This window comes from Mytilus edulis, chromosome 13, assembly GCF_963676685.1.
Source record: "Mytilus edulis chromosome 13, xbMytEdul2.2, whole genome shotgun sequence".
Lineage (NCBI taxonomy): Eukaryota > Metazoa > Mollusca > Bivalvia > Mytilida > Mytilidae > Mytilus > Mytilus edulis.
In genome coordinates this window covers 33,901,401-33,916,052 of record NC_092356.1, presented here as the reverse complement: position 1 = coordinate 33,916,052, position 14,652 = coordinate 33,901,401, and the positions used below count along the sequence as shown (strand labels likewise).

At 34.0% G+C, this 14,652-nt stretch overlaps 1 protein-coding gene across 2 annotated transcripts in view; it reads left to right on the top strand.

Annotated features, from left to right (window-relative positions):
- The window catches only part of LOC139500900 (uncharacterized), a 32,549-nt gene extending 18,673 nt beyond the window's left edge, over positions 1-13,876 (top strand). The window contains exon 3 of one of the 2 annotated variants that reach the window (XM_071289804.1): positions 12,995-13,876. In XM_071289804.1, coding sequence (XP_071145905.1) covers positions 12,995-13,854 — 860 coding nt within the window. In that variant the 3' untranslated portion in view covers positions 13,855-13,876. Of the gene's footprint in view, positions 1-5,055; positions 6,043-12,994 lie in introns of those variants that run through there. The other variant, XM_071289803.1, reaches the window with a different exon arrangement.
- Positions 13,877-14,652: the final 776 nt, after the last annotated feature.

Genomic DNA, 14,652 nt, shown 5'->3' with positions numbered 1-14,652 from the left:
TTGTAATTTGTTACTTTTTTAACCCTCTCTATCAGTATTTTGCAGAATGTTTTATTTCGGATCGATACCAGGGTAGTTCCGCTACAGTTTCTAATATATAAGATCACTTTTCTTAGACAATGATGTTTCCTTCTGATCAGTGTAAGTATCCTGTTGTATCGCCAAGTATGTTTGAAAGATGGGTGTAGCATGTTAGCTGTTACTGTTCGATCTACATTTAAAAAGTTTTGCTGATAGTTTACCATTTTCATGAGCTTTGTAATTCGTAAGGCACTTAACTGTTCTCAATAACTATCTTGGACTTCGACGTTATTACTGTGTTCATTTTAAAATCTTGTTCTCAAATAGACAACTTTTGCAGTTGTTGCTGGTTCTGACATATTTAAAATTTCTATGAAAATTTGCTCTCTTTCAAATAGTATTATGATCTATTATGTGACCCTGTTTGTCTTTCACTGGCATGTTGACTTATCTTTTGTGGCGACGCAGCTTCTTTGTGATATAAAAAAACACCACCCAGTCTTTCCTCTGAAACAGCTTTTTAGCCTCTTTTGCCATCCCTACAATGAACACTTTTTTTTAGATATACTTTGTTTTCATTTCCTTCTACCGTTGGAGTACGCATTGTCCAAATAATCTCTCTTTTAGTCGATCAGGGAATGGTTGAAATGTCTTCTTATTTAGTTGTTTTATCAAAAATGCATGTTCCTGGTTTGAACCAAAGAGTTTTTCACTGAATTTTTTGTTATTGAAAATTTCTTCCACTTCATCTACTGTTTCATTTCATTTTATCCATGCAGGTATAATGTTTTAGGAGTTGAAAGCAGTTCTTCAGATTTCATTTAAAGTCATATTTTGTATTTATATTTCCGTGTTTCCCTGTGTCAAATATCAACATGTTGCAATTTATCTTGGTTGGTTTTTGTTTATTTTTAGATGTGTCAAGAAGCTTCCTACATCAGCAACTCGCCTTGCTCTCATACCCACTCAGGATCCCTTTCCTTTTTCGTTGATTGGTATGTGATCAATATGGTTTTTGTCTCTCCCTCGAGGTGCTTTCCAAGTCAGTTTATTGACTTTACTGTGTGGGACCAATGTTTCACTTGTTATCAAGTTGTCGTGCAAACAGACATCAACCTGAAATTCTTAATGCATGCTACCAAAACCCAATTATTTATATCATGACGGTTGTTAATATCATCGGCTACTTTATAAATCTCCAATGAAGATTTTTAAATGTTTTTGTGGTATTTTCTATATTTCAGCTAGGAATATTTTATAGAATTCCGTGTTCAGCTTTATTTGCTGGAGAACGAAATCAAAATATTGGTTTCGTCGTAGGTTTTATATGTAGTCGTGCAATTATTAGTCTTTGTTTATTGGACTACTCTATAAGTGATTTACTTAAGATGATGAATACTCCTCCCTGATTTCAATTAATTGTTATTTGTTAACAAGAGTATATGATTGTGCTTCTCAAGTTTTTATTGCAGAACCTTGTCCATTTCCATTCACTTATTCATAGTATATATATACTACCATTCCCAAATCAAGAAAAACATACTATTAAAATGAGTACAAATGGTTATTAAGCATATTTATTTTCGTTCAAACCACTTGTTATATGACTTCATAATTCATAAGAAAGTGACAGGTATGATACCCCGCCCGAGTATACTGTAAATTAAAATAAGAGAGCCACCTCTTAGCCTCAAGAGGGGGTGGTGGTGTTTTTTTGTCTGAGTCATACTTTCTTTTTTGTGCCCACAAATATTTTTTTCCGAACATTAATTTCATCACCCTATTTTTTTCTTCTTCAAAATTTAACAATACAAGGTATGGGCAATCTATATTCACAATATATTTTTTTTGTTATCTGCTTTACCACAATACCTCTTTCTATCAAATTGAGGATCAGGATATATTTTTAAGGGGTGAGGAATAAAACACTCATCCCCCTCATTTGAAGTGAAAGGATTGTTCCCTAAGTAAGTTCGATTATCTTCCCTTTTACAGGTAGGACCAATCTTATATATCTGTATGCAGTTTTAGTTTGTCATTTTATTTTCGACTTATTCCCACTGGTATCTTTCTCTTTTAGATGTTTTTTTAAAATGTGTCATTTTCAACAATATCTATCTATCAAGTTTCCATGAGCTTTGTAATTCGTAAGGCACTTAACTGTTCTCAATAACTATCTTGGACTTCGACGTTATTACTGTGTTCATTTTAAAATTTTGTTCTCAAATAGACTTTTGCTGTTGTTTCTGGTTCTGACATATCTAAAACTTCTATGAAAATTTGCTCTCTTTCAAATGGTTTTATGTGACCCTGTTTGTCTCTCACTGGCATGTTGACTTATCTTTTGTGGCGACGCAGCTTATTTGTGAAATAAAAAAACACCACCCAGTCTTTCTTCTGAAACAGCTTTTTAAGCCTCTGTTGCCATCCCTACATTGAAAACTTTTTTTTAGATATATTTTGTTTTTATTTCCTTCTGCCGTTGGAGTAAGTATTGTCCAAATAATCTCTCTTTCAGTCGATCAGGGCATGCTTGAAATGTCTTCTTATTTAGTTGTTTTATCAAAAATACATGTCTGGTTTGAACCAAAGAGTTTTTCACTGAATTTTTTGTTGTTGAAAATTTCTTCCACTTCATCTACTGTTTCATTTCATTTTATCCATGCAGGTATAATGTTCTAGGAGTAGAAGCGGTTTTTCAGATTTCATTTAAAGTCATATTTTGTATTTACATTTCCGTGTTTCCCTGTGTCAAATATCAGCATGTTGCAATTTATCTTGGTTTGTTTTAGTTTATTATTAGCTTTGTCAAGAAGCTTGTACATTCCTACATCAGCAACTCGCCTTGCTCTTATACCCACTAAGGATCCCGTTCTTTTTCCGTTGATTGTTATGTGATCAATATGGTTTTTGTCTCTCCCTCGAGGTGCTGTCCAAGTCAGTGTATTGACCTCCCAGTGTGGGACCAATGTTCCACTTATTATCAAGTTGTTGTGCAAACAGACATCAACCTGAAATTCTTAATGCATGCTACCAAAACCCAATTATTTATATCATGACGGTTGTTAATATCATCGGCTACTTTATAAATCTCCAATGAAGATTTTTAAGTGTTTTTGTGGTATTTTCTATATTTCAGCTAGGAATATTTTATAGAATTCCGTGTTCAGCTTTATTTGCTGGAGAACGAAATCAAAATATTGGTTTCGTCGTAGGTTTTATATGTAGTCGTGCAATTATTAGTCTTTGTTTATTGGACTACTCTATAAGTGATTTACTTAAGATGATGAATACTCCTCCCTGATTTCAATTAATTGTTATTTGTTAACAAGAGTATATGATTGTGCTTCTCAAGTTTTTATTGCAGAACCTTGTCCATTTCCATTCACTTATTCATAGTATATATATACTACCATTCCCAAATCAAGAAAAACATTCTATCAAAATGAATACAAATGGTTATTTAGCATATTTATTTTCGTTCAAACCACTTGTGATATGACTTCATAATTCATAAGAAAGTGACAGGTATGATACCCCGCCCGAGTATACTGTATATTGAAATAAGAGAGCCACCACTTAGCTTCAAGAGGGGATGGTGTTGTGATTTTTTGTCTGAGTCATACTTTCCTTTTTTGCGCCCACAAATATTTTTTTCCGAACATTAATTTCATCACCCTATTTTTTTCTTCTTCAAAATTTAACAATACAAGGTATGGGCAAATCTATATTCACAATATATTTTTTTGTTATCTGCTTTACCACAATACCTCTTTCTATCAAATTAGGGATCAGGATATATTTTTAAGGGGGAGGAATAAAACACTCATCCCCCTCATTTGAAGTGAAAGGATTGTTCCCTAAGTAAGTTCGATTATCTCCCCTTTTACAGGTAGGACCAATCTTATATATCTGTATGCAGTTTTAGTTTGTCATTTTATTTTCGACTTATTCCCACTGGTATCTTTCTCTTTTAGATTTTTTTTTAAATGTGTCATTTTCAACAATATCTATCTATCAAGTTAGGAGGATTTGCGCTTACTAGACAAATAGAGTTATAAACAGAAAGACAGACATACAGGGTTATTCCTGTATATATTCATCCTCATTAAAAAGGGGTATAATAAAAAGAAGACACAATCACGGAGAGATGACTAGCCACTTAACAAGACTTTTAAGAAGGATATATTGGGCCAAGATTCTCTGTCTTTAAGCCCTTATTGTTATGTGTTATAAGTGTTGGTGTTTCACTCTCTGTATTTAGCGGTCTTCCTTCGAACATTTCTCTTGATGTTTTAGGGTAATTTTTTTGTATTTTCTATATAACTTATATCTGGTATATTTTTTCTTCTCTATAAATTGTGTTGTTGTAAACTAGTATTATGATATATTTGTGTTTCTGTAAACATTTCAAGGATGTGTAACAGATCATAAAATTGTGTTAAAAATAAGTTACCTTTAAACGGTATTGTCAGTTTCAGTCAACTGGTGTATAAAAATTGATGTATATACCATACTCTGATCTCCACATATTTGAAGGAAGTCAATGTGTGTATGCTAAATATTAATCCTTATTTTATCATGTAATGACATTTATTTCAGGTACCATAAAACAATTATTCGAAACATTAAGAGAATACTATTCAAATTCCGTTGTGTAACTTACATTATTTTTTATACTAACACTATGTACTACAATATAAATGACCAAATATGAACAAATTAACCATAAAAAACTAAACTTAATGGTTATTCCCCATTGGGTGGTTAATACTCAAGTACAAATCAAAAGTCTGTTTTTTTTAAGCTAAACAACATTCATAAATATCTACTCCAATTTGTATTTTAAACGACAATTATTTCGCACATGTATGTTATAATTTGTTTTTCATAATCACTTTATTCTGGTCGTCCCTTTTTAATTTCAAAAGAAAAGTATACTTTAAAAGGAACATTTTAAAACACTACTTATCAAGAAAAAATATAGACTTCTATTGAAGATTCGATTTTAATATAATATTTTTGCATTTGCAGCAACTGAATGGAATTGCGAATTGAACATTTGTGGAGTAGGATATGGTGCACAACCAACTTTTGTAAATTGTGCTGACGTCACGATTTTGCAAACTGGTCAAGCTATACCTACGTGGTTTCAATCAGCAGATTATCAGTCTCTGTATGCGTCCATTTATGGAACTGGACCATGGTTAACAACACCACCAATGCTAAGTACAGATAAAATCCAAGTCACAACAACTAAGAAACCTGTACCACTGTCAACAGAAAAAATCCAAGATACAACAACAACAAAAAATCCGATCATAATAGTAACTGTCCCATTAACAACACAGAGCACAGGTTCATCTACCAGCGGCACTACTGAGACTCCACCTTCTGAGGCACCACCTTTAGTGATCGCTACTACGACACCTGTGCAACCGACAGGGCCAAATGGTGTGGTCATTGTTACCCCAGGACCATCTGGTACAACAGGACAACCAGGACCAAACATGGGTACAACTACTCCTGGGACTGTTCTCGAACGCATATTCGGTGGAGTGTTTGGTGGAACCAATGCTGGAACCTCTACAAACAACAACCAGATTGTTTCTTTATTGCCTCTTTTGATTGGAGCGCTGCTTCTCGGACCTTTCTTTGGTAGTTCTGCGTCTGTTTCGGATCCATCTTCTCTTATTATTGTGGATGCGGTAAATGACGGTCCTGTTGCAAATCCAGTTATAACAGGAATGGGGATGCCGATGTTTGTACCTGATCCTCAATCTGATGTTGTAAATTGGCATGATACCCGAAGCTTTGCTAACTACAGATCATATGGGACGGGAAACTCTGGCTCTGTTCGTGGGTCCTATGGTGGGAACTATAAACCGTATGGAACAAAAACGGGTGGAGTGCATCGCATGTCTAATACTGGTTGAAAGGAGTCAGTGAAACATCTTATACATATATTTGTATTTAAATATGTTAACTTTATTTTAATTTCGAATAAATACAGATGCATCCAAATATAGCTTATTTTAGTAGACCCAAAATGTATATTGAATCCATTGCACGTCATTTCCTTGCTCATCATTCTTCATTAGATTCATCTCTTAGAATAAGTAAAATCACAAAAATATTGAACTCCGAGGAAAATTCAAAAAGGAAATTCCTTAATCAAATGGCAAAATCAAAATCTCAAACACATCAGACGAATGGATAACAACTGTCATATTCCTGACTTGGTACGGGCATTTTCGTTTGTAAAAAATGGTGGATTGAACCTGGTTTTATAGCTAGCTAAACCTCGAACTTGAATGACAGTCGCATCAAATTGGCTTGCTTTTTTTACAATTGGTCAAACTTACTATAAGACATATTGCATCTTAAGATGTCTTTAACCAATTGATTTATAATGACAAATAATCGTATACCTCCAGCAATGTCATTGACTATGAAGATTTTCATTTTACAATGTAACAATAAATGTATATCAATCGTTCTTCGTCCAAAACTGATATATGTCTGTGGTAATGTAAAACAATGTGTTTAGGTATAATTAATATTGATAAACTACGTGATTTTTAAAAGCAAATTACAAGAGGCAACCTCATTTTTCTTATATCTACAAAGGGGGGGGGGGGTCTACTATTATTCTTCATTCTAAATTTTAAGACTAGATTCGGGTGATGATAGTTTACCGATGTTAAAATTTTAGATCGAATAGAAAGAAAAAAATCAAGGTAAACAAAACAAACTAAGACTTGCATGAACTTCAAGAGGTAGAAGACTTTAGGTCAAAAATATCCAATTTGTACTTGAAACACCGAATCCTGTATTTTGAATGGTTTATTTTTTAGTTGGGGAACGATAATCGTTCTCAAAAGTTGTATGACTTTTAGCCCAAATGTGTCGACTAAAAGTAGCCATTTTGTCTATCATTTACTCCCAATTTCGATAGAATTCCTATTACAGAATATGTTTCATTCCCTTATTTAGACATATTAGTATTACGCTTTTGTTTATGAATTTTTTGTTCAGTACTTGCGTTCATTGCATGCACCCCATACTTTAAAGACAATAACCGAGAAGGTTTGTATCACATTAACCTATTAGAATGATTACAAAGCAAAAAGCAAAATATAAAATCTAAGTAGAATGCAAGTATAAATATTTCTAATGTTTATTAATTGCTTTCAATTTTTGTGGGTACATGTGATATGATATTCTATATGATGTCTGTTGTTGATTCATGAAAAAACTCTAAAATTTTATTAGGATAATAATGACAGGTTTATCTGTTTTTAGAAGTTAACTATATTATGAAGAAGGGAAATATTAAGAAATCCAATGTTTATAAATGACTTTCCATCGTTGGTCTTGATCACGAATTGACTGATTGCTACAGTATAAAGTAAAATAATAAAAATGCCGAACTGCAAGGAAATTCAAAACGGAAAATATGTAATAAAATGTCAAAATCAAAAGCTCAAACACAACTAACGAATAAAAAACAACTTTCATAACACTGACTCGGTACAGGCATTTCCTTGTGTAAAAAATGGTGGATTTTTATCATCACCAAAACGTTGTTAAAGTTTATCTCAAGTTTTATATCAATTTTGTCAAGTAACTGACTACAATAACATTAACGGTACCAATTTTCCTGCACCAGATGCACATTTCGACAATACATGTCTCTTCAGTGATGCTCGTGGCCAAAATTTTGAAATCCAAAGCTTATATAAAAGACAAAGAGCTTTAATCCAAAAGGTCCAAAAAGTATAGCCAAATCCGTGAAAGGGGTCAGAGCTTTGCATGAGGGAGATACATTCCTTAATTTATAATATTTTCTAACATTTTGTAACAGCAAATTTTAATAACACAAAAAAAATCCGTATTTTCATGCCAGTACCGAAGTATTGGCTACTGGGCTGGTGATACCCTCGGGGACTAACTGTCCACCAGCAGAGGCATCGACCCAGTGGTAGTAATAACATTAACGGTACCAATTTTCCTGCACCAGATGCGCATTTCGACAATACATGTCTCTTCAGTGATGCTCGTGGCCAAAATATTTGAAATCCAAAGCTTATATAAAAGATGAAGAGCATTAATCCAAAAGGTCCAAAAAGTATAGCCAAATCCGCGAAAGGAATCAGAGCTTTGAATGAGGGAGATACATTCATACAAAATTGGCTAAAATCTATCACCTACAAATCTCATGGACAGATGATAACTTTACAACTATAGTTTCATCCTCTGTCATAGCCCTGGTGTAATTCCATTTGAAGTTGATGCGATATTCTTTTTTACACCCCTTCACGCCTTTCCTTATAGTTTTTTTTATTGTACCTGTACGAGTTACTTACGTATTCAATCATATAAAATTTGAATATTTATTCGAAACCTTTAGGATTCTATCCTCAGTACTGATTCCTTACCTTTATTTTGGCATAAATTGGCTTTTAATGCTCGTGAACTACTATTTGGTGTGGCCTTCCGACAATTTTAATTCGAGCAATGTTTTATACAGATGGAATGTGCGTTTAATATCTGCCAAATTATAAAGAAACGCTGATTTAACTTCAAGGGGGTATGGGTTTTTTTCTTAAAAAAGTATACTGATCCCCAAATTAATGAAAATATTCAGTTCAAGCAGAGGGAAATTTTTTTATTCTGAATAAAGATTTTCCACATACCATATTTGTTGATGTTCTGTCACTCAATAAACAACATTTCAGTGAGTGCTTACATCTCATATATTCCAGTGAACTTGATATAAATGATACTACGATGTGTTCCTCGATATTGACACATGGGGACGACGTCAAATAAGATTTTACGACATGCGTTATGATTTCAACTTTCCAATAGTCAACCTTCCCTTTCTCAGCAGGAAAACAACTTCTGCTCTATCGTATTGATACGTATCTTAATTGAAATGTTAGGTTCTTGTATGTCTGCACTCCTCATTAAAAGTGGTGGTATCCTCATACAGAGACTGCCCCAACAAAGTTATGAGGAAGAACAAAATATAATCCTCACGTTAATAAGTTGATGATCATCATCTGGTATTTATTGACCTATACAATATGTATGTTTTTTTTTAATCACTTTCGACATGTTATCGCAGAATCAGATCTTCAGATAAAACAAAAAGCATTTAAACTTTACCCATAGTGTTCTATTGTCAACGTATATTTGTTCCACCCAACAGAAGTTCAAATGGAAACTTTGTTATAAACATTGTAATAATATCTATTCCTGTTGGAACAAATATTCTATACCATTTATTTCGTTAGGAACATAATTATACTGTAATATTTATTCCTGTGGAAATGAAATTCAAAAGAAATTGTTTTCCTTTTGGAGCTTATATTATTAAGGAACTTCCATTCCGTGACACTATTATGATATTTGAACATTGGTAACTAACTGTTGCCTAGATTAACTATGTTTTTGCTTTATTCTTCACATATTTGTTACATTTGGGTTATGTGTTATTTCAACAGTTAATCGACATTCCAAAGAGAACCAACAGTGCACCTCATTTTGCCGACTTGTTACTTTATATTAAAATTAGACAGACTTCGCATAAAAGTTGCTAAGGAATATTGAAAAGAAGAAATTGCATTTTCATCTAACTTCATTTTACGGCTAAATAGATGACGCCGTCTCACTTAATTGATAAAAGTTACTACAAATGTATGTTAAACTCATCTATCTCACCGAATCCCATGAAAAACATTACACCATAAATGCAGTTTAGTCTTCCTTATATCTTAATTTGAATTTAGAAATTGACAATGAGGGTCGCTTGTGACCACATTTTACGAAAATAGAGATGAATTCATCTTTTCTAATTGTAAACTTTCCATTCTGTGCAGAAACATTCCAGCAGCATAATAGGCAAAAATTGCAAAATAGAGGACAAAATATAAACAGGGTAGTGATGATTAAATAGACAGAATAGAGATAAAGAGATGCTAGAATATACAAATAAAAAAGATAATAATAGGCAAAATAAACAAAAAATAGAAAAATATATCTAAAGTTAAAAAAAAAATAAACCAAACAAATGAGACATCCCGATAAGTGATTGTATTTGTCTGGTTTTAGAAATGATAACAGTTCGATTCAAAACATCATAGTATCAGATGTCAAACAATTTTGAGGTTGTGGGTGCCCCCTTTTTCTCTATTCTTTATTTTAAAACACTAAATTTTTCACGGTTTTACTTTTTCGGCTTTTGTTTTCCTTTTTTCATTTGTTTGTCCTTTTTTCAGCACATTCTGCCCATTACATTTCTTCAAGGATGAGTTAATCAATATCGATAATGCGTCCATTTCCTACCAATATTTGTAAATCACAAACATTGGAAATAAAATAATTTTATAACATATATACATAAGCCACATGGCAAATTTTGCTTAAACATACTTCAAAAAAAGGCTTTACCTCATGATAAATATAGTAAATGTGTTTACAGAGGGTAAATATGATGTCAACCATAACATTCTTTATTAATATTTCCAAAGTCCTAAATAAATTTTTGAATCGGCAATATTTGATGGAATATATGATATGCTTACTCTTCCTTTCGCAAACATACTTATCGTCTCCATTTGCATATGCATTCTGTATGCAAGAGGTCTTGATAGGGGTTACAGAACAGAAAATCAAATTAATAAACAGGGAAAAATGAGCGAACAAAATAAAGAATGGAGAATAATAGGGTGCAGAAGTACATTATATAATTAAAGAATAAAAAAGGGAAATAACCGAGTTATGTAGTACAACAAGGATAACAGAAATGAACGATGTATTACAGCATATGATAAAGAAATCATATAAGACATCTTAATAATAAGACATCTTAATATTTTTACCATTATTCTCAATTCTGAAAAACCCATCCACACCCTCATGCACGTGGCATAATTTATTAGGCAGCAACCATTTGATTTTCGGGGGGAGGGGGGGGGGGGGTTTGGAGGAGGCTATGAATTTTTTGGGAAAAACGTTTGTTTTCCATTTTTGGGAGAAAAAAATAATTTGTTTTTGACCCAGAGAAAAAAAAAATGTTTGTTTTACCCTCAGCTGCCACTATATGTAATGCTAAAATTGAAAGAAAAAAATTGTTTTCGACTTGTCGCTAAAAAAATAGATTGGTTTTCGCCGCAGGCGTAAAAAAAGTTTGTCCAGAAAAATCCATAGACCCTCCCCCCCCCCCCGAAAATCAAATGGTTCCTGCCTTACTGGAGAATACGGAAATCGTGAGTTGCTTTCATACCACTGGTACGTTAAAACGACCTCCTATTACAAATGCATTGAGTTTTCTTAAGAATTAAGGGGTATACATTGGTTCAGGGAGGTAACTCTTTAATTCAGTTGTGCGTTTGTTAAAGTAAAGTTTCATCTATGAATTGTACGCATTCACCTGAAACAGATTCGAAATAATCTTTGTATCATACATAGCTGCTTAGAAAAGAGGGACGAAAAATACCAGAGGGACAGTCAAACTCATAAATCGAAAATAAACTGACAACGCCATGGCTAAAAATTGAAAAGGACAAACAAACTATAGTACACATGACACAACATAGAAAACTAAAGAATAAACAACACGAACCCCACCAAAAACTAGGGGTGATCGCAGGTGCTCCGGCAGAGTAAGCAGATCCTGCTCCACATGTGGCACCCGTCGTGTTGCTTAAATCCGGTAAAAAGTCTAATTTGGTAGGTCACATTTATGAAAGGGAAGGGGATTGTAGTTACAATGTCAGGAAAATATCCGATATCATTTGTGAAACGGTTATTCTATAACGGTCAACCAACTCGTGATGGCGTCCGTAAAATTTACGAAGAGATTTAATAGCTTCCTTGTGAGCAACAACCCTCTATCAAGAAAATCATGATAAGAAATGCAAGCACGGGAATATCGTATCAATTGGGAAATATATACACTGTATGCAGGTGCTGCTGGAATGTTGCTACTTAGAAATGAAAAGTTCACAATTGAAAAGCTGAAATCATCTCTTTTGTCGTAAAGTTTTGTTATGCATCGACCCTCATTGTCGAATATACTTATAAAAATGGTTGACACTGTAAACGTACTGATGAATTTAAGAGTTATTTCCCTTAGCCGAGGTCTTCTCCCGTAATATGTTGTAACGTTGGTACATAAATTTATTTAAAAACTGAATATCTTTGTGGCTATCCAAATTCCGGATACTTTTAGTGGTTGTGTGTTGCTGTCTGTAATAATTGTTTAAATTCGTTTTAGTCTATGAGCATAGATTTCTCTTTTGTATTGTTTTACATTTTATCATCCTTATTAGCGAGGCCCCTCATGGGGGGGGGGGTCCTAGTAATCACATAATCACCATTTTTTTGCCAATATAATCACATAATCATTAAATATTTGCTTATCTTTAGTAATCAAATAATCATAAACTAAAAATACAGTCCTAGGTAATCAAATAATCATGAAATATTTGGCTTAATAATCAAATAATCATAAAAAAAACGGCCAAGTAATCACATAATAAAAAACCCCATGAGGGCCCTCATTAGCTGACTATACGGTGTGAGTTTAAATCGTTTTTTGACAAGTCGTGGGATGAACTGTAGCTGTTAACATCCTTGTCTTTCGGTCTTTGTTTGATAGTTGTTTCATAGGCAATCATACCACATCTTCTTTTTTTATATGCACTGTGGCACAAATTTGAACAATCAAGACAATTTTGAATTACATGGTTTTATTATATAAGGGGTAAACAGTGATGGTTTGGGAAATCGTGTTTACAAAAGTGGAATGGGGACCAAATCATTAAAACACGTTGGAAGTAAAAAAAATAACAAAACAGCGACATTTGGGAATAAGCACTCCTTGTTGCCCTCTCGTTAGAACTATAAACGAATTGACAGTGTTGTCCGATTTAAATTCTAGACGTTCAATTTTCTTTTTCAGCTGCTGAGTATGGATGTGATGATGACAAACCACCACCGCAAAGATTATGTGGCAGAGGGTATGGTAACCAGCCAACATTCGTCAATTGCGCAGACGTCAAAATTGTTCAAAAGACCACGCAACTCCCATTAGCCGGTTTCGAAGCTCCGGTTTACGAAGCATTGTATTCTAGTATGGATGGTACAACAAAGTCCACCAACAAACCGCCAGTATTTACATTATCCCCGTCAAAGGAACCCGTTATTGGACAATCATCGACAACGACAGAAACACCACCAACTAAATCTGGAAGTTTAATTGGACCAATTATCCCTGGAACAGGTGGTCTTCTTGGTGGTGGTGGATTACTTGGTGGTGGTGGTGGATTACTTGGTGGTGGTGGTGGTGGATTACTTGGTGGTGGTGGATTAGCAGCTGGTAATAATGCTGGAAATGCCATATCAAATTTATTCAATGGAGGAACAGGGACAGCAGCAGGAACCGCAGCCGGAACTGGAACCAATACTGGATTATTTGGCGGAACTGGTAACGGCTTGGCATCTTTGATACCCTTGTTGCTCCTGTTGTCAATATTCCCTGCATTAGCAGGTGCCACAGGTGGCAGAGGAGGTGGAGGTGGAGGTGGAGGACAACGAATTATCATTACAGGAGATGATCCGCCTCCGAGAATACAAACCAGTCCTTTATTTCCCGGACGAGGTGGTCCTTTTCCTCCATCGCGTTGGATGCCACGGTTCGGTAGTCCTGTATTTGTTCCTGGTCGACAAGCATGGGTATCAGCGGCACCACATGTATCAACGGGTTACCAGAGGAGGAGGGGTTACGGGAAGTCTAATAGATATTCTAGCTATAACGGTTAATTTGAATAAAACCTAAACCGGTTGTCAATATTATACAGATTTATTTTCTATGATTTGTTAACATAATTCTACTAGTACATGATGAATGGGATCAATTCACAACTTCTAATAAATGTCTTATTAATATCATAGAATTCGGTACTGGTGTCATCTCATCCATTTTATTATTATCCGTAATTTGTGACATTAAAATGAATTTCATATCTCTTATATACATGATATAAATATCAGAAGATGTGGTATGAGTGCCTATGAGACAACTCTCCATCCAAGTCACAAATTACGAAAGTAAACAATTATGGGTCAAAGTACGATCTACAACACGGAACCTTGGCTCACAACGAACAGCAAGCTACAAAAGGCTCCAATAATTACTATTATAAAACCATCCAAACGGGAAAACCAACGGTCTAATCTATATAAAAAAAACAAGAAACGATAAATACTTATAACCCACATCAACAAATGAGTTTTTTTTTTTTATCAAACTCTTAAAACCGGTATTGTCATAATATGTAAGTAAGCTAGAAAATACGTTATTTTTATTCATGTTCAGACTTAAATAAAGGCAAAGACTGTTCAGCTCGTCAGTCAGAATAACATGTCTGTGTGTGGTGAAATGTCCTGATGCGCACTATAATCTTGTGAACTACCGCCTGGCTCGGCTTGTCAGCCTAAAGAATAATGTGGTACAAAAATATTAAGAACAGAAAATAAATTTCAAAAGAGAATAAAAATGTAGTAAATTCGCCTAAAAGATAAAGAATACAGAATTGAAGGACCTTTCCTACAGACCTT